The following is a 24,418-nucleotide window of genomic DNA, read 5'->3' as shown; positions in this document are numbered from 1 at the left end:
TCTTTCTTTTGTCGAGTTTCTTATGTTCTTTTTACGATATGATTAGGACGGCTGGGTTGTTTGAGTAGGTAGTAAAGGGTGGCTTTTTGCCTGGCGGTATTTGAGTTATGGATACCACTGGGCGGATAGGTAATTATGGCTGCACCGTCAACTTGATGATGATGGGATTTGTATGACATACATAGCTTTCCGACGACCAATATGCGTCAAGTTGGGCAAACCCGTCCCATACACACACACACACAGAGACAAACACACTGCGGCAACTGACAATGAATTGTACTGTATTGTACATGTACATACGAAGTAGAAACGACTAGATCGACTAAGAGGGTCAACTGGGCTATTTACTACTCCCCACGCGCTACTCGATGCCTCGGCCCAATCTTCTCCCTTCCCTCCATCCACGGTCTGAGCACCTCGGGGATCGTGACCGACTTCTCGCTCTCATCCCAGCCGTTCTCCAAGATGGCTGCCAACACCCGCGGCACGGCCAGCGCCGTACCGTTCACCGTCCAGGGGTACGCCAGCTTCCCGCTCGCCAGCTTGACCCGCGTGGCGAGCCGGCGCGTCTGGTAGTCGGTGCAGATGCTCGCGCTGGTCACCTCGCCCCAGCCGTCGTTGCGCTCGCGGCGCGAGGGGAAGAAGGCCTCGATGTCGCACTTGCGCGTGGCCGACGCGCCCAGGTCGGCCGTCGGCATTTCCAGGATGCGGCAGTGCAGGCCCAGCGACCCCAGCAGCTCCGTCTGCAGGTCGACCATCTCGTCGAAGATCTCCTGCGTCGCATCCTCGTCCGCGGGGGTCCACGCGAACAGCTCCACCTTGGTGAACTCGTGCACGCGGTAGAGCCCCTTGGTCTCGCCGCCGCGCGCGCCGGCTTCGGCGCGGTAGCACCGCGATGCGGCGACCCGTTTGATGGGCAGCTCGGCCTCGTCGAGCACCGTGTCGGCCTTCATCCCCGCCAGCGGGATCTCGGCCGTCCCCGCCATGCACAGCTCGGGCTTGCCGCGCGCCGCGTCCTCGGCCGCCTGTGCGACGGTGTAGATCTGCGTCTCGCCGTGCTGGTCGCGCGGCTGGAACCCGCACGCGCCCGCGATGTGCGAGTACACCATGCTCGGCGGGCTGACCTGCCGCCAGCCGGCGCGCGTGGCCGCCGCGAGCGCGTAGTTGACCAGCGCCTGCTCCAGCTGCGCGGCTTCGTCCAGCAGGTAGTACCACCCCCACCCGGAAGCGGCCGCCGCGCCCGCGAAGTCTAGGATGCCCAGCTCGGCGCCGATGTGTGCGTGCGAGCGCCACACGCGGTCGGATGGCGCCGGCCCCGGTTCCGGGTGGTCGTTGATGTAGCTCAGTACGAGTGGGTCGTTGCCGCGCGGCGTGGCGTCGCTGGTGAGGTTGGGGATGGCGAGCGCGAGGCGCTGCATTTCCGACGCGAGCGCCGTCTCGGCTTCTTCGATTGCGCTTAGTTCGGCCTTGATCTTGCGTGCTTCTTCAAGTAGCTGGTCGCGCGACAGCGAGCGGAGCGCCGCCGCTTCCTCCTCGGCGGCGTCGTCGTTGTCGCGCCCCGTCCCCGCGGGGTCGGCGAGCTGGCGACGGATGAAGTTGCCCCGCTCCCGCAGGCCGCGTCCCTCACGCTGCTTGGCTTGCCATTGGGCGAAGAGGTCGTTGATGCGGGCCGGATAGGCGGCGGCGGCGTGGTAGTTGCGCTCGCGGCAGTTCTGTACGTAGAGGTCCGGGTTCTGGCGGATGTGCTTTAGGTCGAGGACGGCTTTCGGCGCTGTGGTTGGTGCTCGGACGGGAGCTGGCTGCTGGTGCTCTGCTGAGGTGGGCGCATCTTGTAGCCGCACGCGCGTGCCATGATAGAAAGCGGATGGTAAAGATGCTTGTGGCCTTCGCAGGCGGTAACGGGCAGGAGCGGCTGGGCGCCTGAGCGAGGTCTGGAGAAGGCATTGCAGGCAGGTGAACGGCCTGCCGGCTCTGGCTACTGGTGGCCGCATTTCATGCAATCGACTTCGAAGGCAGCCTGTAGGGTTGCACAGAGAAAAGGTTCCTTTTGCCAACCCCTGTTGATATTAAAACCGCAACACTCTTCTGATCAGTGATCACCTCATTCCCAACCATCTGCAGTCTGCGCAGAAAGATGGTGAGTCCTAGCTTTGACGGACACTGATCGCCAAGGTCTGCGGGAGCTATGACCATCTCTTGGCGACACTGAGACTTTCTCTGCGTCTCAACTGAGTCAAGACATCCTCAGCTTCAAGCACAGTCGTTTTCGATCAACACCTTGCAGTTGCTTTGCATGCTTCCATCGCATGGCTTTTGGAGACACCGGGTTAGTATCATTGAAACGTTGAATCAATGTATCACGCTTCTCCACATCAACGGCCACAGGGAGGTACTCGTCCCAGCTCCCGAGCACCAGCCAGGTCGACAGGCCGATCGTCAGCGGGATGGCCATGCCTCTCTTGAACTCTACGGGAAGTCGGGCTCATACCTCCGACGGCCTTGCATGGACCGAATGATGTAGCCTCTGATCTGCTGTAGCGGTATCCTCCGGCTTACAATGCCATTCAGTATCCAGGTCCACGGTTCCAGTAGCCCGGCGCCGACTCAACTTCCCGTTTTACATATATCGCCGGCTTTGCAGATCATATACCCAGGGACACCGACCGCCAAGCCGGGAGCATGAGCTCGGAATACGGGTTTCCACTTTGCAGAGACGGTCGTGAGACTGCATACCCGGTTGCCAGCGACATGTGCTGACGTCTTCGGCATTACGCCTTCCACTTACGGGTACTTGTACATACGGATTGACAACAACTGCGGCATAGCAGCACACAGTTGAGGCTAACCAAGACAACTAACGGAAGTCGTTTAGAATTATGAAGCAGTCAAGTTTGTTTCAGCGCATATTTCGAACGAGATAGTAACCGCCTCTTTCAAAAACATATGTCAGACGGCCCTGTCCGCGGGCCCTGGTTGATCCGATTCCCAGATTTTGGCTGCTGTGGTCGGCCGCTTCTAAGACCTTATGCGATCCTATCTCACCGAGGTAAGCCACCAACAAATGCAACGGACTTTCGAGAACCAGAGCAGATCACCACCCCTCAATGCTTTACGAAGCAGCCTCAAAAGCTGCACGTAGTGCATGGGACGGTTCAGAAGACAAGGAGCAAGATAAGTGTTCTGTGCTGCTTCTCCGTCAACACCGATGCAGTGACACCAAAGACGGAGCCACTCACGGGCCAATTGCCGCGCCACATACAAACATGTAATCCGTACGGGCCGAACTCTGCGGCTTTTGGCTTTTTTGATTGCTTATCCCGTATTCCGGCACAGTGGATAACTGACGCTGTGCTGGGAATGGAATCCTTCCCAGCCGCGTTCGACCAGGTACAGACACAGATAGGTACCGCTTTCACTTTCACAGGCCAAGTTGTACAAGACCGCCAACATCTCACAGGTCAGACTCGTCATTGCGCCCACTACCATCCCATCCGAATTCAAAGCTCTCTGTCATCGATTGTCCACTAGTGCCTTCTCTTTACCCACTGCGTATCGTCATCGTGGACCCTGAGCAAGTTCTGCTTGGCAAGATCTGTCGCCGGTTCCTTGTCAGATCGGGACTTGTTGGCGCCAGCCCCAAATGCCTGCAATTTCACGGCATTGGTCCCAGCTCCAAATGATCGCCCCAATGGCCAATTGGCTGGGCCGGCCAACACGGGGGGTCGTCCACTTGAAACAGGGAAAAAATGCATTAGGGCGTTTTGGCTTGGTCCAAGAGCTGCGTGTCAGTGGGCTGTTCTGGTGCCAAGAGCATTCCAGTGCAGGCCGCGGATTCGATCTGCCCCTGGCATCCGGCCGAATCGCGCTAGAACTCCCGGGCTCACGTCCGTCGTGCCATTTTTGCTTCCCGCGGCGCGCCAGGGGGAGGCCGTTGAGGCTTGAGAGAGTGGTCTGGCCGACGCCATTTCTCCATGCCCTTTTCGTGAAGAAGGGTGGAAGATCCGGGGTAATACTACTTGCAAAAAATAAAAAAAAAAATAAAAGATAAAAAATTCGAGAAAGGCCATCCTCACAAAGAAACTGACTTCCCACCTACCGGCTTCTTTCTGTCACCTTCCACAACCCGTTTAGTTGATGTGACACTCACACGTGTGGCTCCCTCTACTGGACCTTCGTTTTAGCCCACGATCTGCTTCACCCCGCCAGTAGATGTCATCGACCGAGGTCTCTCCATTGTTCGGTTCCTGATCTTTGACAGAGGGGCAACCCAACCACGCTCTTTATTGTCCCTTTTTCCTGCTTTGTGCTATTCTCGACAACGCACCCTCTTCAATATTTGGTATATTGGAGGCGAAGCTTCTGAAACCCATCATTGACCCTCGGTGCTACCGGCGAGTCACAACCCGGTGCCGGTCAAGGCCAGTTTTGGACCACACGACATCTTGACTGCACTGGCATTCTTCAGCGAGTCAGTTGTCTCACGCGACTGAGACGACACCCACCCAGTCCTTTCGCACCCCCGCCCCCTCCCAACCCGGCCAGATGTCATTAAGAGGGCCGAGGTCGCCTCAGCAGAGAGGCTTCCTGCCCATCTCGGGCGACTCGAGCGTCACCGAGATGCAGGACATACCCCTGCACCCCGTCCGCACCAACGCATCGACGGGCTCCCGGAGGGTCAACACCGACGGCATGGACGAGAAGCACGCGCTCTTCTCCAAGGCGGTCGGCGGCCCCGCTGGCCGGCGGCGGCTGAGGCGGGACCTGCAGCGCGCCGGCTCGACGGGCATGTCCGAGGAGGCGTCGCTCAACGCCATGGGCCGCCTGTACAACAAGATCGTCAACTTCTCGGTCGTGACGCGCTACCTCGTCTACGTCGTGCCCGTCGCCGTGCTGCTCGCCGTGCCCATCATCGTCTTCCCGCTCACGGGCGACAAGGACCGCGTCAGTCTCGGGGACGACCGCCGCCACAGCCTGTTCTTCCTCTTCGTCTGGATCGAGATCTCGTGGCTCGCCCTCTGGACGGGCAAGCTGGTCGCCCACTTCCTGCCCTTCATCTTCATGTTCTTCTGCGGCGTCATCAGCTCCGGCACGCGCAAGTACGCCACCGTCCTGCGCGCCCTCGAGATCCCGCTGTCGCTGTTCTTCTGGGGCCTGGCCTCGTGGCTGTCGTTCAAGTTCATGTTCGAGGGCACCCGGCGGTCGTGGGCCGACGTCATCGAGCGCATCGTGCTGTCGCTGTTCCTCTCCTCGGCCGTGCTGCTGGGCGAGAAGTTCATCGTGCAGCTCATCAGCATCAGCTACCACCAGCGCTCGTTCGCGAACCGCATCCACGACTCAAAGCGCGAGATCTACCTCTTGGGACTGATGTATGAGGCCTCGCGGACGCTCTTCCCCATGTACTGCGACGAGTTTGCCGACGAGGACTACATCATCGCCGACAGCATCGACCTGCTGCTCACCGGCGGCAAGGGGGCCGGCGGCAAGCCGGGCGCCGCGGCCAAGCCGATGCGGTTGGTGGGCGAGGTGGGCCGTCTGGGCGACAAGATCACGTCCGTCTTTGGCAACATCGCGTCCGAGATCACGGGCAAGCAGGTCTTCAACCCCAACTCGGCCCACTCGGTCGTGGTCGAGGCGCTCGAGAAGGTGCGCAGCTCCGAGGCCATGGCGCGTCGCATCTGGATGTCGTTTGTCGTCGAGGGCCAGGACGCGCTCTCGCTGGACGACATCGTCGAGGTCATGGGCCCCGCGCACCGCGAAGAAGCCGAGGAGTGCTTCAACGCCATCGACGCCGACCAGAACGGCGACATCAGCCTGGACGAGATGATCCGCAAGGTGGTCGAGATCGGAAAGGAGCGCAAAGCCATCGCCAACAGCATGAAGGACATCAGCCAGGCGCTGCAGGTATTCGACAAGGTCCTCCTCTTTGTTGTCCTGATCATCGTCATCATCATCTTCCTGGCCGTCTTCCAGAGCAGCTTCATCGCCACGCTGACGACGGCCGGAACCACGCTGCTCTCGCTCTCGTTCGTCTTTGCCGTCACAACCCAGGAGTTTCTGGGCTCCTGCATCTTCCTTTTCGTCAAGCACCCGTACGACGTCGGCGACCGCGTCGACATCCAGGGGCCCGAGAAGGAGCAGTTGCTGGTCGAGAAGATCTCCCTTCTCTACACCGTCTTCACGCGCATCGACAAGATGCAAGTCGTGCAGGTACGTTCGTTTGCCAGTCGTGACGTGGCGCTCGGGAGAGAACGGACGGAACGCGTGTCCAAGCGGTTGGCTAACCTTCCAGTTTTAGGTTCCCAACATTGTTCTCAACAACCTCTGGATCGAGAACGTGACGCGGAGCAAGGCCATGAAGGAGGTAATCGATGTCAACGTCGCGTTCGACACGTCGTTTGAGGACATCGAGCTGCTGCGCGTCGAGATGGAGAATTTCGTGCGCGCGCCCGAGAACAGCCGCGACTTCCAGCCGGACATTGCGATCGGCGTGGGCGGCGTGGGCGACTGCGACAAGCTGACGCTCAAGATCGCCATCAAGCACAAGTCCAACTGGCACAACGAGGCCGTGCGCGCCACGCGCCGCTCCAAGTTCATGTGCGCCCTCGCCCTGGCCCTCAAGCGCGTGCCCATCAACGGCCCCGGCGGCGGTGGCGACGCCCTGGGCGGTCCCGCCAACCCTTCATACAGCGTCGCCGTTTCGGATGAGTTCGCCGCCGCCGCGCGCGAGAAGGCCGAGAAGGAAAGGGCGGCCAAGAAGCTGGCCACCTTGCTAGAAAACCCGGACCAGTCCGCCGCTACCGAAACCGCAGCCACCACCGCGGCCGAGCAGCGCGCAGCCGAGCACATCAACACGATCAACCCGGTAGTCGACGCCATCGACGACTGGGGCTACGAACGAGACACCCTCCGCGACCAACCCCACCCCCACCACGCTTCTGGCGACCGCAACAGCAACAGCAACCTCGCCCGCGCCGCCACCTCGGCCACCTCTCGCTCCAACATCCTCAGCCTCCGCGGCGAATCCCAGCGCGGCCGCCGCAAGGCCGGCGAGACCCTCCCGCCGGGCGCGCTCGACGACAACATGGACATGCCGGCCGTGCAAGTGACGCGCAGCTCCAGCAGGGCGAGCAGCAGCAACAACAACAACAACAACAACAATAACAACAAACTGTCCTTCGACGTGGAGCGACACGCCGGTATCCCGCCCCCCGCCGGGTCGCCCTATACCACCTGGGCGGCCTACAACAATGCCCAGGCAGCGGGGGCCGGGGCAGGGGTAGGGTCGTCGTCCGCAGCCCCGAGTCCGAGTTCCGTGCCGAGTGATGCCAGTCTCAACCCCAACCCCGCGCAGTCTGCCTACTACTATGGGACAACAACAACAACATCGTCTCCGCCGGCGCCGGCCGTGATAGGCGGGCCGTCGCATCTCAGTGTGCAGCAGCCGGGCGGCGTGCCGCCGAGAAATGTGGTCGGGGCCAGGTCGAGAGGCCAGAGTGTGAGCCAGTCGCAGCAGGGGCAGCAAGGGGGTGGTGGTGGTGGTCCTGCTCAGGGCGGGGCTCAGGGTAGGTTTTAGAGAGGGTGTGGGGTGTTGTTGACTACTGTATGTACTTGCCGGCGGAATGAGCAAATTTTGATCAGAGGAAAAGGGAGACGTATTCGGCTGGGATGTTGGGTCACAAGTAATGGGGATGGAAACGGAGAAATGGGGGATGTGTCTCAAATCGGTATTGATGTATTGGAAAAAGGGGAGGGGGGGAGGGCGTCAACAAATCAACAACAGACGGCGTTGGGGTCGGGAAGTTGTGTGGACTGTATCCCGCCCTTTTTGGGACCAGTCAATTCTAAAATGCGCATGGACGTTTTGGGGGTAAAGAGCATTGCTTCTTTTACACCATTTCATGGCCGACGGCAGGCCTTGATATTCAATTGCGAATATAGACTTCATGCTCCGATTAGAGGCATATCATGGGTATTCGACGATCTTCCCTGGCACAGTCCAGGACGACCGTACTGGGCTATACGCGGAACTCCCTCGCTATTTGCAACAACACTGCACGTCTAATGCTCGCAACCGTCTTCTTTGCATCCGGGCCCTGTCAAGGCAGGCACAGTAAGTAGTAACTCAGCAAACGTGCTCCACCTCATGCACCTTGCCATCCCGCTCGCCCAACTCGGTCTTCAGCACGCGCCCAAACAGTTCCAGCAGCACCTCGAAACAGGCCTTGCTCACGGCCGGGTCGTAGCGGCCCTTGCTGAGCTCGTCGCGGATGAAGGCGTGCTGCGCCCACGCGAACTCGTGGAAGCTGAAGACCACGCTGGCCTCGCGCATCTTGTGCCGGATCAGATCCCGCCCCCCGTCGGGGACGTGCGTGTCCTTGACCCCGAAGATGAGCGCCACCTCACCGCGGATCTTGGACAAGAGATCGATCGTGTGGTTGCTGTCAGGAGGGGCGGATGGGGAGGAGTTGGCCGCGTCGTAAGGCCCCAGGGTGCGCGTGTGGATGTCGGTTGGGAAGTAACAGACGGAGGCTGTTATGCGAGGGTCGAGCTACGATGGCCGAGGGGGTCAGTGATCTACCTCCTTTTCGTTCGTCCCTTTTCGCTCTCAATCTTTGGCAACCCCTTCTTCCTATTCCCCGTCTCTTCCTGCTCGCTTTCCCTTACCCTCTTCTCCTCATTTCCTCAAGTCTTTCTCCCACGCGTTGCAGAACGGCAGGGCCTGGGAAGTACTATACAAGGAAAGGGGTGACATACACTCGCGCGCAGGGCAAGGTGTCCGCCCAGGCACATGCCGGTTGCGCCAATTCGTCCAGTGCATGTGGGCAGGGAGAGGAGATAGTCGACCGTCTTGTAGGAGTCTTCGTCGTAGGACTCGAGGGTCTTCGTTATCTTCCATTCATTTCCCTGGTCAGTCCCCGGTACATCGTACGCTAAAGGTTCAGGGCCGGTAAAGTCATGGTAGCTGCTCGGAGCGGCGACGATGTAGCCCTGGCCGGCAATCTGCCTGGCGAAACGAACAACGGGCCCAGTGACTGTTCAACATCCATGAGTCGTTGGTCTCCGCTGACAGCGAGGGAGGATGTCGTCTCACCCTGGTAGATTTCGCTGAACAGCACAACTCCGGGGAACCGCCTAGGTAGAACGGTGTGAATCGACGGACATGGACCAGTCTTTACTCAGAGTGCTCACGCATTCGGATATCCAGGGATTGTAGGATGGAACAGGAAGATTCCTTTCAGACGTTGCCTATCAGTATGGTACTCTAGCAGGACCCTAATGCCAATTGCAACAAGCAGCTGGACGTAAAGGAGAGCTGGCGGAGCTTACGCATGGAGCTCTCCTTTCCATGAGCAGATGTCTGCACATCGGCGAAGCTCTCCTTGATCAACATAGTGGGCAACGTGATTTTGAACGAACACTGTGCTAAAAATGGCTGCAAAGCAAACAATGCAAGATCCGGACAACCGACTCAAGAAAGCACCACAGCCGTCTGTCACTTCGGTGTATTTGCAGCGAGAAACACCTGTTTGGGAAGCTGCACAAAGCCGGTGCCCCCCGCTTCTGGCTAGCTGCTCTGAATCTGCCCCGCGTTTTGCAGGTGGTTTGAGAGAGAATCGACTGCGGGGCAGCTAGACCTTATCTTATCGCACCATGACTTCATCCATCTTAGTGGGTCTTTTTCAGCAGCGGCGTTCAAGAGCTAGCTGACCTCGGAGCTCAGCAGAAATGAATCAGGATTGCTTCAAAGGCAGGCCGGCAGGCCCAAAGGTCTGTGATGAAGCTTAATAGCGAAAATCACGTGGTCTTCATTGGGCATTGCAAGGCAGACATGCCAGCAGTGGCCGGTTTTACGGTCTGGCGAGTCTGGGTGCCTGAAGTAAAGCATGGAGAAACTCCATTCGAGAAGTGGTGGGAGATCGTGGTGGGCCTTGAAAGGTACTTTGGGGTACATCGTCGATGCATGGAGAACCAGCCCAGCTTAGCCATCCAACGCTTCCACAGCGGCTGCCGCGCCCCAGTCTAGCTGTTGAGAATGTGTGCAGGATCTTGTGATATTCTAACCAAATGATTTTGAATGGTCAGGAAGCCTGGAGTGACGTCTGCTTGACAGGTGAACAAGATCGCATCGAAGGTTTCATTCAGGGTTACCGTATTGACTGCCCAAACATGAGAACCTTCCACGCCGTTGCGAAATCGACTTTCAGCTCAGCTTGGGATTTTCTGTGGCAAGACCTCCCCCTACCTAAGGCGAATGTCACGGTAGCCCCCAATTCTTGGTGACGCTGGAATGATCTACACGTGTAGTTGGAAGGCAAGTGGAATGCTTCGGTGGCTATGGAAACGGTCTTGACTTTGAACCGGGAAGGTTGCAAGGGGCAAAATCGAGGGCTGGAAGAAGCACGATTCGCAATGCTGCTGCGGGAGCCTGGAAGAAGATTCCAGCGCTGCATGGAGGCATCAGGAGGCTGCGTGTGCTTGAAAGGCCAATCGAGAAGTAGCGCGCAGTACCCGTGTGTAGTGGGGTGGAGGAAACCCACAGAAGGTCGTAGAAACAAAGCCCAAGTTTAACTAACAGCTTAAATTCGGAAAGCTCTTCTGCCCCTCCTCCGACTCTCATACTTTCCATCAACCAATTCTTTTGCAACCCATTGTAATTCCCACCACACTCTCGGGAATCTTCAGCGCGCGTTTCTTTTCTGCCCATCAACACAGCATTCCAAGTAAGAAAAGCGCACACAGACAAGATGGCTCCCGCAGTCGGTATCGACTTGGGCACGACCTACTCGTGTGTCGGTGTCTTCCGTGAGGATCGGTAAGTTCAACCCGGTCGGTCGGCTTGGGAAGATCGGTAGCGGTCGGCATCACCAGGCAGCTCGGGGGGAATCAGCTCGGCCATCGTTCAACAATACGATCGGCTCCTCGATTGGTTCCCGAGCTGTCGGGTCTACCCCGCGGTCCAGCCCCACGCCTTGGCCCCGCCGCCCTACGACAATGGATGTTGAATATGGCCTAACTTTCTGTTTGCAGTTGTGAAATTATCGCCAATGACCAGGGTAACCGGACAACTCCTTCGTTCGTTGCCTTCACCGACACCGAGCGTCTCATTGGAGATGCGGCGAAGAACCAGGTCGCCATGAACCCGCATAACACAGTGTTTGACGCCAAGCGTCTGATCGGCCGCAAGTTCAACGACCCTGAGGTTCAGGCCGACATGAAGCACTTCCCCTTCAAGGTCATCGACCGCAACGGCAAGCCTCACATTGAGGTTGAGTTCAAGGGCGAGAAGAAGGTCTTCACTCCTGAGGAGATCTCGTCCATGGTCCTGACCAAGATGCGTGAGACTGCTGAGTCTTACCTTGGCGGCACTGTCAACAATGCTGTCGTTACGGTTCCTGCCTACTTCAACGACTCGCAGCGTCAGGCCACCAAGGATGCCGGTCTCATTGCCGGCCTCAACGTCCTCCGTATCATCAACGAGCCCACTGCGGCTGCTATTGCGTACGGTCTCGACAAGAAGGTTGAGGGCGAGCGCAATGTTCTGATCTTCGATCTTGGTGGTGGTACGTTCGATGTTTCCCTCCTGACCATTGAGGAGGGTATCTTCGAGGTCAAGTCGACCGCTGGTGATACTCACTTGGGTGGTGAGGACTTCGACAACCGCCTTGTGAACCACTTCGTTGCGGAGTTCAAGCGCAAGCATAAGAAGTGAGTAAATGCCATTTCCCTCGGACCCGGCATCAAAAGCCTTTGAACATGCACTAACATGGCCCTAGGGATCTTTCTACTAACGCGCGTGCTCTCCGCCGCCTGCGTACTGCTTGCGAGCGTGCCAAGCGCACCCTCTCGTCCTCAGCACAGACCTCGATTGAGATCGACTCTCTCTTCGAGGGTATCGACTTCTACACCTCGATCACCCGTGCCCGTTTCGAGGAGCTGTGCCAGGATCTCTTCCGGTCCACTCTCCAGCCTGTGGACCGTGTCCTGACGGATGCGAAGATCGACAAGTCTCAGGTCCACGAGATCGTGCTCGTCGGTGGCTCGACCCGTATTCCCCGCATCCAGAAGCTCATCACCGACTACTTCAACGGCAAGGAGCCCAACAAGTCCATCAACCCCGATGAGGCCGTTGCCTACGGTGCTGCCGTCCAGGCTGCTATCTTGTCTGGTGACACTTCTTCCAAGTCGACCAACGAGATTCTCCTTCTCGACGTCGCCCCCCTGTCGCTCGGTATCGAGACCGCTGGTGGCATGATGACCAAGCTCATCCCGCGCAACACTACCATCCCCACCAAGAAGTCCGAGGTCTTCTCGACCTTCTCCGACAACCAGCCTGGTGTGCTCATCCAGGTTTACGAGGGTGAGCGTCAGCGCACCAAGGACAACAACTTGCTCGGCAAGTTCGAACTTACCGGCATTCCGCCCGCTCCTCGTGGTGTCCCCCAGATTGAGGTCACCTTCGACCTTGATGCCAACGGTATCATGAACGTCTCGGCTCTCGAGAAGGGCACCGGCAAGACGAACCACATTGTCATCACCAACGACAAGGGCCGTCTGTCCAAGGAGGAGATCGAGCGCATGCTGGCTGAGGCTGAGAAGTTCAAGGAGGAGGATGAGGCCGAGGCCCGCCGTGTCTCTGCCAAGAACGGCCTCGAGTCGTACGCCTACTCGCTGCGCAACACGCTCAGCGACTCCAAGGTCGATGAGAAGCTCGACCAGGCCGACAAGGACACGCTCCGCACCGAGATCGACAAGATCGTCTCCTGGCTCGATGAGAACCAGCAGGCTACTCGCGAGGAGTACGAGGAGCACCAGAAGGAGCTCGAGGCTATTGCCAACCCCATCATGATGAAATTTTATGGTGCGGGTGGTGCTCCTGGCGGCATGCCCGGCGGCATGCCTGGTGGCGCTCCTGGCGGTTTCCCTGGCGCGGGTGGTGCTCCCGGCCATGACAACGATGGCCCGACCGTCGAGGAGGTTGACTAAGCTGGTTGTTGATGGGGGACTTTGGCGTTTCTGCTTTTTCCGCTAGTAGATTGGATCCGCGTCGATAAGCCGTGAGATGCGTTCTCTTGGGATGCGGAGTATCTCGGGTATGCGGTAACACCTAGATCTGGTTGGTTTCTCTTTCATGATCATGATACAGGGGAAAAGTCAGGTCGGCGGCATGGGTTGTACTTTAGTTACGATTCCCGTTTCCTTGCAATGAAGGACATTTTCACAAAGACAAAGTGGCGCTCTCAATGCTGTGACATGAGTACCATGCAAAGACATATTGCCTTGGCCCATACTAGATCGATCACACTCACCCGTTGACCCCTATGAATGAAGACTGCAAGTATTTTCTTTCTGCGATCGGGTATGTGAAAGTGGCTGGCAGGTGATACAATACGTTAACTGGGCTCGGGCAAACAAAGTATTTCCATCACTTCTTATCCTCTTTATTCTCGTTCCCCTGTTCAATGCCCATCATCTCCCGAATCCGCCTCCTCCTCTCCGCATCCATCCTCTGAAACTCAGCATCATCCATGATGGGGGGCTCGAACTTCGCCTGGAAGGCCGTCCCCGGCGGCACCCGCTCCTCGCGGCTCTCCCAGACATCCTCGCTGCTGGGCTTCCCGCCGCCGTACTTGGCTTCCTCCTTGGCGCGGTAGTGCGCCTTGATCACCTCGGCGCGCATCTCAGGCGAGTACGACTTGGTGCGCATGCAGAACCAGAAGTCGTCCCACAGCTCGGAGCACGTGCGCACGCTGCCGTACCGGTACACGGCGTTCCATTGCGAGCCGGGCGTGTGGCAGTACCAGGCGTAGTCGAACGCGTCGCGGCAGGACATGGTCGTCGGCAGCAGGTGCTCGGACATGGCGAGGGATTCGGGGGTGCGGGTGCGGATGCGAGTTGTTGTTGGTCTTGTTTGTTCGGATGCGGAGGGGGTCGGGTCGTCGGCGGATCGTGGCCTTCCCCACGAGAACCATGAATCGGCTTTGGCACTAGAGGCTGCTGGTGGTTGTGGTGATTGCTGTTGTGTCTCTGGTTGCGGGGTGTTGGAGGCTTGGGCGTCTTTCTGGAGCATCTGCATGAACACGGCCATTTCGCGGTCGGTTGCCGACTCGGTATGTTGTGCTTGAATTGGTGCCGTATCTACTGGCTGTGTCGGAGCCGTTGGCGCCTGTGTTGAGCTGCCGCTTGAGCTCCCCGGTTCGGGAGAGGTCGGGGAAGAGTTCCAGAACCAGCCCATTGTGAGAACTTGAACTCTGGTCTCGCTCTGGTGGGTGTATCAGTGTCGGTGTTGGAAGGGATTCTCGACTGCGCAGAAGGAACAAGGTGCAAATCGCCTCAGACGGTGGAATGGTCAGGGGAAGGGGAAGTGAGGGGAAGGTCGATGTGGTCAGCCTGCGCAATGTCTCGCTTTGGAAGTCAAAAGGCCCTGCAGCCGCATGCGGCTAAGATTCTCTCATGCATCGGGCCGGCAGCGACGCCTGGCGGGACGTCGGGACTGGCGGGTGTAGTGGGGTTGCCGACCCATTGGTTACCCGAAAAGATATAGTATGGCCGAACAAGGAAAAGGATGCTAGCAGTTAGACACTATACACAATTTCGTCCACAGGACCGATGACAGACGAAAAAAAAAAGAGGAAAAAAACATACAACACCGAGGATTCCCCAGTGGTCACCCACCTGAGTACTGGTTCGGCCCTTGGCAGCTTGACTAAGGGAGAGCGGACGGGATCCCGTATTTTCTACCAGGTATGGTCGTATGTGCTGAAACATAGCGAAGCCCAGCATAATATGCCCTTGTTGGCAAGCAAGGTGATCCTGTGATGTTCGTCAAGACACTTGACGCCCCTGGCAGGATTTACCACTATGTTGGGCTTGATCATCAACTTGAGCCTTATATGGAAAATGAAACCCCAGATATACCCAGCATATTAGTAACATCGGTCATGCCGGTGATTCGGGGCATGCTATTACCTTTGTTACACAAGAGTATGTTGAGGCACTCCCAAGCATCTTCGATTTTCCCTTGGCCGGCCAAGTTAACATGTTGTCTGCAGCGATCTAGGGCTCTATATCCGCCTAGAGAAGGTTCTTGACGTGCACTTGGCGGAATATGCCGCAAGTGGAAGAGGCTACGCTTGAGGATCCTTCACTAAGATACACGGATTAGGAGTCAGCAGGAGAACAAGCAGGTCGGGGGCTGGGCTTACCTCACCCGGGATTCCACAAGGACAGTCATGAGGTGTCTATATAAGTAACGTCTCACTGTCAGCCGGCAGCAAACTGTGTCTTTCAACTCAGTCAAACCGTGAAGCAGTCCCCGTGTCCAAGTTTGAACGTAAGGTAGGCACGGGAAATCCAAAATCTGCTCATGTACCAGTCAGCTACTTGGAGCTATGATATGGTAATTATGTCTCGTTTCATTCCAGCTACCGCTGGCAAAATCAAAGGCAAGCGCCGTCTGAGCTTATACTCCCGAGCGCAGGATCCTTCGGGCTGTGGACGTTATGGTCAAGTACGAATCACGATGAGGAGACCCGAGGAAGGCACCACACAAGCATGGGATGCTGACCGATGAATTGAGGAGATGGGATGCGCCTTTATTGGGAAAAGAATATACGCCCCGGTGTAGCACAGACATCACATTCGGGAGTCTACGACGCAACTATCATTGACGTTAGCTTCATCACGGTTAGACAAGGATTAGTGTTTAGAGATCTTCGTATCACCCAGGCTCTGCATAAGGACTGCCGTGCCAACCCAGGAGGTTGAAAACTAGTACGCAATCCTCTAATACGTATCATACGAGATCGTCCACAACACACTTCGCGAATCGGCCGAAGCAAGACAACCATCCCTGTAGGGCGAGCCTCACGTCACCGGCGACCACTTGGAGTATAAGAACTCTCTATCCATGTCCTAATATCAAGACACGTCCGATTCTCGGTTTCAGACCGTTGAAGTCCTGGTGGATTTGAATATGCGTCTGGAAGCACGGCGCCAGATCAAGTCGCCCATGCTATCAGAGATGTAGCTGGATAGACTAGATTCATTTTCCGATTCCTGAAGCATTCTGTCTAACTCCCGCCACAAAAGCCGACAAGATATTGACCGCTATGCGATGATGCCGTTGGTTCTGCCCATGTTTGATCCTCCGAGTAACATTCACCTGGGACCTAAATTCATCAGAAGCAGTTCCAGTGTGGAAGATCACATCTGCAAGTTCAATTAACTATCCCTTCGGCACAACACAGGCTAGGACAGACCTTCCGGTACAGTTCATATTTCGCTCATGTTCGACAGCTGTGTTGAGCCTCCCTAATCCGCTAGTGCCTCCTGACACAACATCCAGTACTATAGACTAACAGTCAAGCCCAGACGCCCCCCTCTGAACAATTTTCCCCAGTACTCCTGAACCAATACAACCTCCAGTTCCGTATAGTCCCCTAGTTAAGCCCACCACACATCACTCTTCGCCGCTCTCTGTTTCCCCTTCACTAACCTCCACCTCTTCGTCCGCATCACCCTCACCATCCGCAGCCTCTTCCTCCGCCACAGGCTTGGCCGTCATCTCCTGCCCTTGCGAGAAGAAGATGCGGGCAGGGTATTCATAGTCGTTCTCGATGGTGTATTCGTTGTCTGCACCGCACAAGAAAATCAGTATACCTCTTCCCACGGTGCATCTGAGGGGAAAATATTCCGGAACTTACACCTGGGCACGATAAAGATCCCACCCTTGCTGATGCGGAAACTCGTCTCCTGAACGGTCACCAGCACCCGGCCAACGTGCACGAAGAAGATCATGAACACCTTGCGCGAGTTCTTGAGCCGCTTGATGGATCCAGGCGGCAGGTCCACCACGCCGGCGCCAATGAACCCTTCGCTGAACACCTTTGCGTACCGGAACTCGCCGCCCACAATCTCGGTCGTCTTGATGGCCGCGCTGCTGATGGCGAGCTGCTTGTCCATGACGCTGACCAGATCATTCGGCGCGGGCGGGTTGAACTCGTACTCGGGCTGCCAAACGACCACCTCACCCGTGACAGTACCCGGATCGAGCTCCCACAACTCCGCAGGCCCGTCGTCTTCGTCCTCCTCGAAGACGTGGCCCCCCCTCCTCCTACCGCGCCTCGCACCACCACCTCCCCTCTTACCCACCCCACTTGCCCTGCGCGACTTCGGCCGCATCTCTGGTTCCGGCTCGTCGACCCTGACAACCTCCTTGATACTGGGCAAGACAAACCGACCCCGGTGCGTCCGCCCCCTAAACGTGTCCTCGGCCTCGTCCTTCTCGAATTCGACCCGCTCGTTGCGCCAGAATGCAAGCGGCTTCAAGGACGTGCGCCCCGACCGTGTCCGGAACATGGAGTTTGAAGCGTCGCCCGGAACCTCGCGGCGGTTGATGAGCAGGCCGCGGGATTTGGGTAAGGGCGGGCGCCGGGCTATCGCAACTTGGGAGACATCGCCAGGGTCGATGGAGGATTTTCGTTCCCGGCCTCTGCCGGGTTTCGCTGCTGGAACCGGTTCGGCGACCTTTTTCTCTGCGGCTGCGGATCTCTTCTGGGCTGGTTTCGCGGTGTTGGAAGCGGTCGAGGCGCGCTGGCGTTTTGGCTGAGGCTCCGGTGAAGGTTCCCTGGCAGCGACAACTCCTTCTTCATCTAATGATCGCCGCCTTTTCCCTCCACGAGCGGGAGGCGGAGCTGGGGCGGGAGCTGGGGCCTTTGAGGCTTTGGCGGGCCGTCCTCGTCTCCCTGATCCTGGTTTCTGTGGCCTAGGCGTTGGCTCCTCTTCCTCTTCTTCCTGCTCATCCGCATCCTCCTCCTCCTCCTCCTCCTCCGGTTCGGGCCTGGTAGGTTTCTTTGGCGGCTTTGCAGGGTTTGCCGGCGCAGTCTCCTTCTGTTTCGGCGGACGACCTCGTTTCTTACCGGCAGCAGCGGGAGACGAGTCCCTGTCTTCGATCATTGAGACCTTCTCCTCTTCATCTTCGTTACGCGCCGGTTCGGGATCGGGTTGTTGGGGATCATAGTCGTCGCCGTCGTTCAGCAAGGCCATGGATTCCTCAACGAAGTCATTAACCTCATCGTCTTCTCCTCCGCTCTGCAGCCCTTCTTCCTCGTCCTCGTCCTGCTGCAGAGGCTGCAAGCGGTTGCCATTAACGAGCCTCCTGCCGTCAGCTGCTAAGCGTCTGCCCGGAAGCGGTTGTGATAGGGAGTGTGGGCCTCCGCTTGCGACACTCCGGAAGTCGATTCGGCGTTCTGCGCCCCGTTCGCCTGTCAGCTGGCTACTCGACTTAGCGCGCTCGTCTCTAACGATTGCACCGCGGGCCGGCGACGACGAGTTGCGTGCGAGGAGTCGATTTCGTTGGGCGGGCGACTTGAGGAGCGACTTTGCCGGCGAACGGACGCGCGACACGGGCACGGGCAACCTATTCACGTGGCCGTTTAGCAGTGCCGCTGGGCCGATGCCGGATGCTGTAACCAGGAGTTAGCTGCCATAAGTGTGTTTCGCCTGCGCCATCTTGACGGTGACCCGTACTGGTAGTGATATCCATCGCCTCCCCGCCACTCTCCTCCTCCTCGTCCGAGGCCCCGTTCTGCTGCTCCTCCTGGTCCGACTTGCCGGGGGACGAGAAGAGATTTTCGATGGGTTCCATGCCATGCTCGTCGCGCACGCCCGAGTCGGGAACCGTTACACCGGTTTTCCTGCGCCGGCGTCAGCAACCCTTATTCTCCCAGGCCAGCTCCCTGTCTGTCATTCGTTAACATACCTCCCTACTACGCCCAGCTCGTAGATATGTTCGCCCTGCGGCGCAAGGGTGCGCCGCGCCAGGGACGGTCGTGGCGCCATTTCCTCGGGGTCAGTACAAATTCGGACAGGGACGTGACGGGCGTGAAGCCTCCGGATCGACAGTGGCTCGGAAGCGCGTCAAACAGGCGTAGTTGTAGCAATACTACACTTGGTTCAGTTCGGAGCAGAACGGGGTTCTACGACTTGCAAAACAAGGTGCAAAATCCGCTGTTGTTTACTTGCTCCGGAGTGGTGGGACGATAAGGCGCGTTGCGTCTTTCGCAGTGTTGCATTGGTCTACACAGTAGGTGGTACTCGGCTTTTGTTAAGGCGGCTGACATCCTGAGCTGTGATTGGCTGGAGGGTCGACGCGCTGGTCCCGGCGATTTACGCAGCACGCGTCAAGCTCAGCCCCCTCCAAAGGTAAGTAAGTTAAAGACAGGGGTATGGCGGCATGTGTTTCCGTGATGCAATCGGAGTTTCCTGCAGTGCAAGTCCTCGCGAACACAAGCTCATTGACGATAGTTTACTGTGCAAGCAATTGGATATCGCACAGAACCCAGCCGCCATGGAAGATTCACAACAAGCCGAGGATATCGCCCTCGAAACACCTGCCTCGGATGTCTTCATCCCCCCGTCAATTAACGAAGCCGCCCTTCTCGCCGGCGACTCGTACACTCACTTCTCCCCCTTGCCGCCCTCCCTGCTCCCACAACGAACAAACTCGCCCGACCCCTCCGGGCCCCCTTGCGTACTAGGCGTCGACGAAGCCGGCCGCGGCCCCGTCCTGGGCCCCATGGTCTACGGCGTGTTCTACGTCCCGCTCCCGCTCTCCGACCCGCTCCTCCGCACCGCCCACCACTTCGACGACAGCAAGGTCCTGACCCCGACCGTGCGTTCCTCCCTCATGCAGACGCTGTGCACCCCGTCGACCGACCTCCACACATCCTGCGGCTGGGCCACCACCGCCCTGTCGGCGCGTGACATCGGCGCCGGTATGCTGCGCCCGGGCCTCTCGGCGTACAACCTCAACGCGCAGGCCATGGACGCAACCGTGGAGCTGATAAAAGGCGTGTATGCGCGCGGGGTGAATGTCAGGGAGATCTACGTCGACACGATCGGGCAGCCGGCGGCGTACCAGGCCAAGCTGGAGAGGGTGTTCCCGACGGCCAAGATCACGGTGGCCAAGAAGGCCGATAGTCTGTACCCTTGTGTCAGCGCCGCCAGTGTCTGCGCGAAGGTTACGAGGGATGCGGCGTTGGAGACGCTATGGAAGGCGAGAGGGAGGAGAGTGAACGGGGCCGGGCTAGGAGAAGTGGAGGGGGAGGAGAAGAAGCAGGAGGGGGAAGAAGAAGGCATGGCCTGGGGGTCGGGCTACCCTTCGGACGGCAGATGTGTCTCCTGGCTGAAGGGTAACATGCACCCGGTCTTTGGTTGGGGCCCCGAGTGCAGGTTTAGTTGGGGTACCGCCAAGGACATGCTTGAGGCAGCATCGGCAAAAGGAGGCGGCGTCAAGGTGGAATGGCCCGCTGATGAGGATACAGACGCACATCGCCTGACAGATCTCTTCGTCTCGAAGGACCAAGAGAAAGACGCCGATGAGCTGGGGACATGGTTCGGAGCACCAGTTGGGCTGGAAGCCTTCTAAGCTGACTTGTACATTTGTTCATTGCTGTGTCGTCAATGGCGTTGCTGGAGTCCGGCGTAATGTAGTGAGGGAATACAATACAATCCTATGTAGCTATGCAACAACGAGTAAAACAATACATCCCAAGAAACCGGCGTGGCCCCGTTACACTATGTGCCAATCTTGTCTAAATGTCATCGTCGTCCTCCGTCTCCTGCGCCTTCTTCCCCCGACTATCCAGCCTGTCCATGCTGATGGAACCGCCCTGCTTGGCCGGCATGGCAATGGCTTGTCTGACTGTCTGGTTGCTCTCCAGGAAGTCACGCAGCTTCTCCTTGCCTATCTCAACGGCCTGGTTGGAAGCCGCGTTCGCCATCTGCATCATTGGGCCGAGGAGGTTGAGAGTGTAGGCCACGTAAGTACCGCCACCCATAACCAGGATGAGCATAAACAGCACAGGGTTGCGCAAGACTGTCATCGTCAGCAGTTTGTCCCTGTCGTATGAAGGGGAGGCACTTACCCATAACAATCTCGTTCCACCCGAGGACGAGGAGAACCACGTAGAAGTAGAGCGGCACCTGGGTGATGCCTCCGATCGCGCTCCGCTTCGCCTCCACATACACTCCATCAGCCATCTTCTTGAACCTAACCACCAGGTCCTGCCGCTTGCTCTCGCTAAGGACCGTCATCTCCTCCTCGAGACTCTTGCCCTCCTCCTCGTCCACGCCGCCAATGGGAACGAGATCCTCCTCGTCCTCGGACTCGACGCCAGCAGGCTGGGCACCAATGAAGCCCGGCAGGTCCGGCGGAGCGTACGTCTCGGAAACCCTGAACCTCGACAGCAGCGGAATCAGGGCCAGCGTAGACTCGCGAGCCCGAGTGTAGACGCCTTCGATATCGTCCGAGGGGCGCCAGATCCGGGGAACGCCCTCATCGTCGTAGCGGAACTTGTCCTCGAAATTCTCACGGAGCTTCATGAGGATGTTGCTCTCCATCATCTCCTCTTCGATCTTCTCCCTGAGCGTCACCCAGGCCTTACGCCGCAGCCGCCAGAGACCAACCTCAACCTCTTCGGGGCTCGCCTCGAAGCTCTTCGCCCTGTCGACAAACCGGGTTTCGGCCTCTCTGACGATGTCAATGAAGGCCTTCCAGACACGGTCCCACAGATCTTTTTCCGTGGCCGGCTTCTCACCCGTCTCGGGCGCCCCGGACCCGCCCCTACCGGATCCAAGCTTGTTGAATTCGAGGCCAATGGCATCGCCAAGTCTAGACTTGACCCAGCGCTCGACCCGGATCGCCAACCGCCTCATTTCTTCCTTGCGCAGCCGCGCGCTGACCTCGTCAAGCTCCTTCTCGAAAAGCCGATACTGCGGCTTGAAGTTCGTCCACGCCACGCCCTGGATCAACAGGCTCTGCGCCTCCTTTTTAAAGATCTCGAGCGTCTTCTTCTTCTGCTTGTCCACAATTTCGGCAAACTCGTACGCGCCGCCGGCCTTCTGCCCGGCCTTCACCGCGGCCGCGACAGCCTCGCTGAACGCCGCCACGCCGGCCTTGTGCGCCGCCGTCAGCTGGCCCTGGTACAGCGTCTTCAGCCGCGCGTCGATGTTGCTCTCGAGCTCGCCCCGCTTCGTCGCGTACACTCCCTTGTGATACCGGCTAGCCTGCGTCTCGAACGCATTGATACACTTCTCCCTCGCGCCCGCGCCGGTGGCGCCCAGGTCGGGGAGGACAGTGGGTTTGCCGATGCGGATTCCTTCCGCTTGCTGCTCCTCGAGCGGGGTGATGACGGCGTCAAATCCGACGAGGACTTCGCGCGAGATCTCGTCGCAGCGAAACTGCGCCAGGAGTTCTTGCTGGGTGGGCAGGTCGAGGTCTTTGTTGTTGACGATCTGATCCCATACGCCTTCTGCGTAGACAGACAGGCCATCGGCGGGTATCCTCCTGTGGTATTCGGGGAGGAAGACGCCGCCTACATACTCTTGGTCCTTCGCGGAGCGGTGGCCAGGGGTAAAGCGGGTACTCAATCTGTCAACCTCCTCGATGAATTTGTCTGGTTGGAGAATTTTGTGTGGCAGTGCAGCAAAAGCGAAGTCGAAGTAGTCTTCGATCGTGGAGTTCTCGAGCCCCTGAGGTTTGGAGATCGAGGACCAAATCCTAGTCAGATCCTGGATCAAGGTGTCTCGCAGGTTAGCTAAGGGGGTATTTCCGATGTGGTCCCGGATGACGAAGAACAAGAGAGACCGCGTCTGGGATCTAAGGCATTCATCATGTCAGGTACATCTATAGGAGTGGGCCTGGGATGGCGCGGCGACTTACTGCCTGTCCTTCAGGAACAGTTGTAGGTTGACCTCGAACACGGTCTTCAGCAGGCCCATATTTGCGCCCTGGTACAGGCCGACCTGGTGCTCCCAGATGTTGACAATCAGAACCTCGCTCGTGGCCAGGGCAAACAGCGCGCTCTTGCGCTCGAAGTCCTGGTCCTCGCCACGCTCGCGACCGTCGGTGCCCTCGACATCCATGACCAGGATGTTGTCAGCCATCGTGGGAGCGTCGCCATTTGCGCCCGCCCTCTTGTTTTTGGACATCCATATTCCCTTGGTCGTCTGGCGGCGTTCCGTCTCGGACATGACGTTGAACTCGGTTTTGAACAGATGGTTGAGCAGAGTCGACTTGCCCGTCGACTGCGATCCGAAGACCGAGACCAGGTGGTAGTTGAACCCGGCCTCGGCGACCCGAGTCTCGTTGAGGTAGTCATTGAGGTTCGTGCTGCAAAATGGGCGCCGTCTGTTAGTTGTGCGGTGCTCCAGTGACCAGATGTCTCCTTTGCGGACAGCGTGGCGGCGGGGACGAACTTGAATGATTTATCCTCGTCGATGACCTGGATGCCATGCTCGTACTGCTTAGCAGTCGGCCCGTCGCCGACCCCCGCAAAATGGCCGTTCATCGCGGCGTTTGGCGTTCAGTTGGCAATGCAGAATGGCAGCGAAGAGCAAATTCGGATGTTCTCGTCCCCAAGTCGTCACGGCAAACATGCCATCATGCAGCCGATGCAGGGGAGGTAATTTCCGCTACTACTGCGCAATGATGCGCTTGTGACATCCCCTTGTTGCCGCCCTTGCCTTGGTGTGCGGATGACGGGCCATGGCTTCGCTAATCCCGATCTGGTTAGTGCGTTTCTGGGAACAAGGTGCAAGATCGACTCCCAAGTCCAACAGCGAAGGTACTGGCCACAAGGGCATCACCGTCGTCACGTAACATCCTCAGTCAAAGTCCGCTGACCTTTATGTCGCCTAGAAAGGAGGTGCACACGTGGGGGTTTTATGTTGGATGGGTCAGCTGCAGATTGTCAGAACAACTCATTGTGCATCATGATCGGGGCTTGTCATTTGCTGTTATCGTGCGCTTCAGTTTCCTCCTGCCAAGAGTCTGTTAGATATGCTATGGGCAGAGACTGTTGCTTCATTCTACGGCGTTAAACTCCGACCTGAAGGAAGGGTTTTGGGTCTTGAGCATGGCTACGACTGTGCTGCATGAATGCGAGTCTAATTGCCCCTGACTCAGCCATCTCTTGCCCTCATAAGGAAGAAAGGCATTGTTCCCATCCCCGTACTCCACTTGGCCTTTGTAAGTAGCTTCCTGGTTCTCGCGGAGCCACGTAGTCCCGCTAGGAGACTCGTCATACCTACCTTAGGTAGTCCAAAATCAAAGCATTCTAGGTTGGCGAAGATGCAGTTCATTTCCCCAAGAGTGTCCATCTCCCCTTCGTTCTGTCCACTTGTTTCCATTGTCTTCCCTTCGGCTCATTCTACGGTAGAGCTTTGGATCTCGAAACATACATCGAAGCCGTTGAAGTTGAGCTACTAGATTCACAGTTGGGCTAGGGTAATGAGCCTTTCAACCATCAAAGACATATCCGGTCAGATAACAACCCCTCTGTGCTAGCCAGGCACCTCAAGGTCAAAAGAAACCGTGCACCAAGCTCCTAAGCTCGGTGGGTTAAGCAGGGAG

At 57.9% G+C, this 24,418-nt stretch overlaps 9 protein-coding genes across 9 annotated transcripts; 4 read left to right on the top strand and 5 right to left on the bottom strand.

Annotated features, from left to right (window-relative positions):
* Positions 1–113: 113 nt before the first annotated feature.
* B0T15DRAFT_225241 (uncharacterized protein) lies at positions 114–2,211 on the bottom strand. The gene has a single exon (XM_062862869.1). The coding sequence runs from the start codon at positions 1,992–1,994 to the stop codon at positions 351–353; it is 1,644 nt and encodes a 547-aa protein (XP_062719749.1). The 5' UTR covers positions 1,995–2,211; the 3' UTR covers positions 114–350.
* Positions 2,212–2,735: 524 nt separating this feature from the next.
* Positions 2,736–3,914, top strand: B0T15DRAFT_225439 (uncharacterized protein). Its single transcript, XM_062862871.1, has 2 exons — positions 2,736–3,406; positions 3,466–3,914. The coding sequence occupies exons 1-2, from the start codon at positions 2,947–2,949 to the stop codon at positions 3,681–3,683; spliced, it is 678 nt and encodes a 225-aa protein (XP_062719748.1). The 5' UTR covers positions 2,736–2,946; the 3' UTR covers positions 3,684–3,914.
* A 631-nt stretch (positions 3,915–4,545) lies between these two features.
* Positions 4,546–7,576, top strand: B0T15DRAFT_485770 (Mechanosensitive ion channel-domain-containing protein; the record flags this gene model as incomplete). Its single annotated transcript, XM_062866309.1, has 2 exons — positions 4,546–6,210; positions 6,299–7,576. The coding sequence occupies 2 exons, from the start codon at positions 4,546–4,548 to the stop codon at positions 7,574–7,576; spliced, it is 2,943 nt and encodes a 980-aa protein (XP_062719747.1).
* Positions 7,577–8,095: 519 nt separating this feature from the next.
* B0T15DRAFT_225246 (Alpha/Beta hydrolase protein) lies at positions 8,096–9,542 on the bottom strand. Its single transcript, XM_062862870.1, has 5 exons — positions 9,331–9,542; positions 9,193–9,235; positions 9,095–9,135; positions 8,758–9,035; positions 8,096–8,551 (listed from the first exon to the last, which is right to left on the bottom strand). Exons 1-5 carry the CDS (start codon positions 9,392–9,394, stop codon positions 8,126–8,128), a joined length of 852 nt encoding a protein of 283 aa, XP_062719746.1. The 5' UTR covers positions 9,395–9,542; the 3' UTR covers positions 8,096–8,125.
* A 1,014-nt stretch (positions 9,543–10,556) lies between these two features.
* Positions 10,557–13,224, top strand: B0T15DRAFT_225222 (heat shock protein 70 family). The gene is made up of 3 exons (XM_062862868.1): positions 10,557–10,816; positions 11,032–11,709; positions 11,778–13,224. The coding sequence occupies exons 1-3, from the start codon at positions 10,749–10,751 to the stop codon at positions 12,985–12,987; spliced, it is 1,956 nt and encodes a 651-aa protein (XP_062719745.1). The 5' UTR covers positions 10,557–10,748; the 3' UTR covers positions 12,988–13,224.
* Positions 13,150–14,610, bottom strand: B0T15DRAFT_535133 (uncharacterized protein). The gene has a single exon (XM_062869481.1). It carries the CDS (start codon positions 14,234–14,236, stop codon positions 13,427–13,429), a length of 810 nt encoding a protein of 269 aa, XP_062719744.1. The 5' UTR covers positions 14,237–14,610; the 3' UTR covers positions 13,150–13,426.
* Positions 14,611–16,199: 1,589 nt separating this feature from the next.
* On the bottom strand, positions 16,200–19,068 carry B0T15DRAFT_225171 (kinetochore CENP-C fungal-like protein). The gene is made up of 4 exons (XM_062862867.1): positions 18,764–19,068; positions 18,532–18,698; positions 16,707–18,467; positions 16,200–16,635 (listed from the first exon to the last, which is right to left on the bottom strand). The coding sequence occupies exons 1-4, from the start codon at positions 18,841–18,843 to the stop codon at positions 16,463–16,465; spliced, it is 2,181 nt and encodes a 726-aa protein (XP_062719743.1). The 5' UTR covers positions 18,844–19,068; the 3' UTR covers positions 16,200–16,462.
* A 283-nt stretch (positions 19,069–19,351) lies between these two features.
* On the top strand, positions 19,352–20,431 carry B0T15DRAFT_400578 (ribonuclease H-like domain-containing protein; the record flags this gene model as incomplete). The annotated part of the gene is made up of 1 exon (XM_062865067.1): positions 19,352–20,431. One exon carries the CDS (start codon positions 19,352–19,354, stop codon positions 20,429–20,431), a length of 1,080 nt encoding a protein of 359 aa, XP_062719742.1.
* Positions 20,432–20,515: 84 nt separating this feature from the next.
* On the bottom strand, positions 20,516–23,649 carry B0T15DRAFT_417707 (RHD3/Sey1). Its single transcript, XM_062865496.1, has 4 exons — positions 23,263–23,649; positions 22,727–23,176; positions 20,931–22,663; positions 20,516–20,881 (listed from the first exon to the last, which is right to left on the bottom strand). The coding sequence occupies exons 1-4, from the start codon at positions 23,352–23,354 to the stop codon at positions 20,598–20,600; spliced, it is 2,559 nt and encodes an 852-aa protein (XP_062719741.1). The 5' UTR covers positions 23,355–23,649; the 3' UTR covers positions 20,516–20,597.
* Positions 23,650–24,418: the final 769 nt, after the last annotated feature.

Source organism: Chaetomium strumarium (genome assembly GCF_033439665.1).
Source record: "Chaetomium strumarium strain CBS 333.67 chromosome Unknown B0T15scaffold_5, whole genome shotgun sequence".
In the NCBI taxonomy this organism is placed as follows: domain Eukaryota; kingdom Fungi; phylum Ascomycota; class Sordariomycetes; order Sordariales; family Chaetomiaceae; genus Chaetomium; species Chaetomium strumarium.
This window is presented reverse-complemented; position numbering and strand designations above follow the sequence as displayed.

Bases quoted from the DNA above. Each gene is read 5' to 3' on its own strand.
- B0T15DRAFT_225241 (XM_062862869.1), bottom strand. From the start codon at position 1,994: ATGCGGCCACCAGTAGCCAGAGCCGGCAGGCCGTTCACCTGCCTGCAA.
- B0T15DRAFT_225439 (XM_062862871.1), top strand. From the start codon at position 2,947: ATGTCAGACGGCCCTGTCCGCGGGCCCTGGTTGATCCGATTCCCAGAT. The intron at 3,407-3,465 runs GTACCGCTTTCA...CTCACAGGTCAG, and splicing joins CCAGGTACAGACACAGATAG to ACTCGTCATTGCGCCCACTA.
- B0T15DRAFT_225246 (XM_062862870.1), bottom strand. From the start codon at position 9,394: ATGTTGATCAAGGAGAGCTTCGCCGATGTGCAGACATCTGCTCATGGA. The intron at 9,236-9,330 runs GTAAGCTCCGCC...AACGTCTGAAAG, and splicing joins TGGAAAGGAGAGCTCCATGC to GAATCTTCCTGTTCCATCCT. The intron at 9,036-9,094 runs GTGAGACGACAT...GATGTTGAACAG, and splicing joins GTTCAGCGAAATCTACCAGG to TCACTGGGCCCGTTGTTCGT.
- B0T15DRAFT_225222 (XM_062862868.1), top strand. From the start codon at position 10,749: ATGGCTCCCGCAGTCGGTATCGACTTGGGCACGACCTACTCGTGTGTC. The intron at 10,817-11,031 runs GTAAGTTCAACC...TTCTGTTTGCAG, and splicing joins GGTGTCTTCCGTGAGGATCG to TTGTGAAATTATCGCCAATG. The intron at 11,710-11,777 runs GTGAGTAAATGC...ACATGGCCCTAG, and splicing joins TTCAAGCGCAAGCATAAGAA to GGATCTTTCTACTAACGCGC.
- B0T15DRAFT_535133 (XM_062869481.1), bottom strand. From the start codon at position 14,236: ATGGGCTGGTTCTGGAACTCTTCCCCGACCTCTCCCGAACCGGGGAGC.
- B0T15DRAFT_225171 (XM_062862867.1), bottom strand. From the start codon at position 18,843: ATGGCGCCACGACCGTCCCTGGCGCGGCGCACCCTTGCGCCGCAGGGC. The intron at 18,699-18,763 runs GTATGTTAACGA...ACGCCGGCGCAG, and splicing joins GAGCTGGGCGTAGTAGGGAG to GAAAACCGGTGTAACGGTTC. The intron at 16,636-16,706 runs GTAAGTTCCGGA...TGTGCGGTGCAG, and splicing joins GATCTTTATCGTGCCCAGGT to ACAACGAATACACCATCGAG.
- B0T15DRAFT_417707 (XM_062865496.1), bottom strand. From the start codon at position 23,354: ATGAACGGCCATTTTGCGGGGGTCGGCGACGGGCCGACTGCTAAGCAG. The intron at 23,177-23,262 runs GTTCGTCCCCGC...CCCATTTTGCAG, and splicing joins GACGAGGATAAATCATTCAA to CACGAACCTCAATGACTACC. The intron at 22,664-22,726 runs GTAAGTCGCCGC...TGAATGCCTTAG, and splicing joins CTGTTCCTGAAGGACAGGCA to ATCCCAGACGCGGTCTCTCT.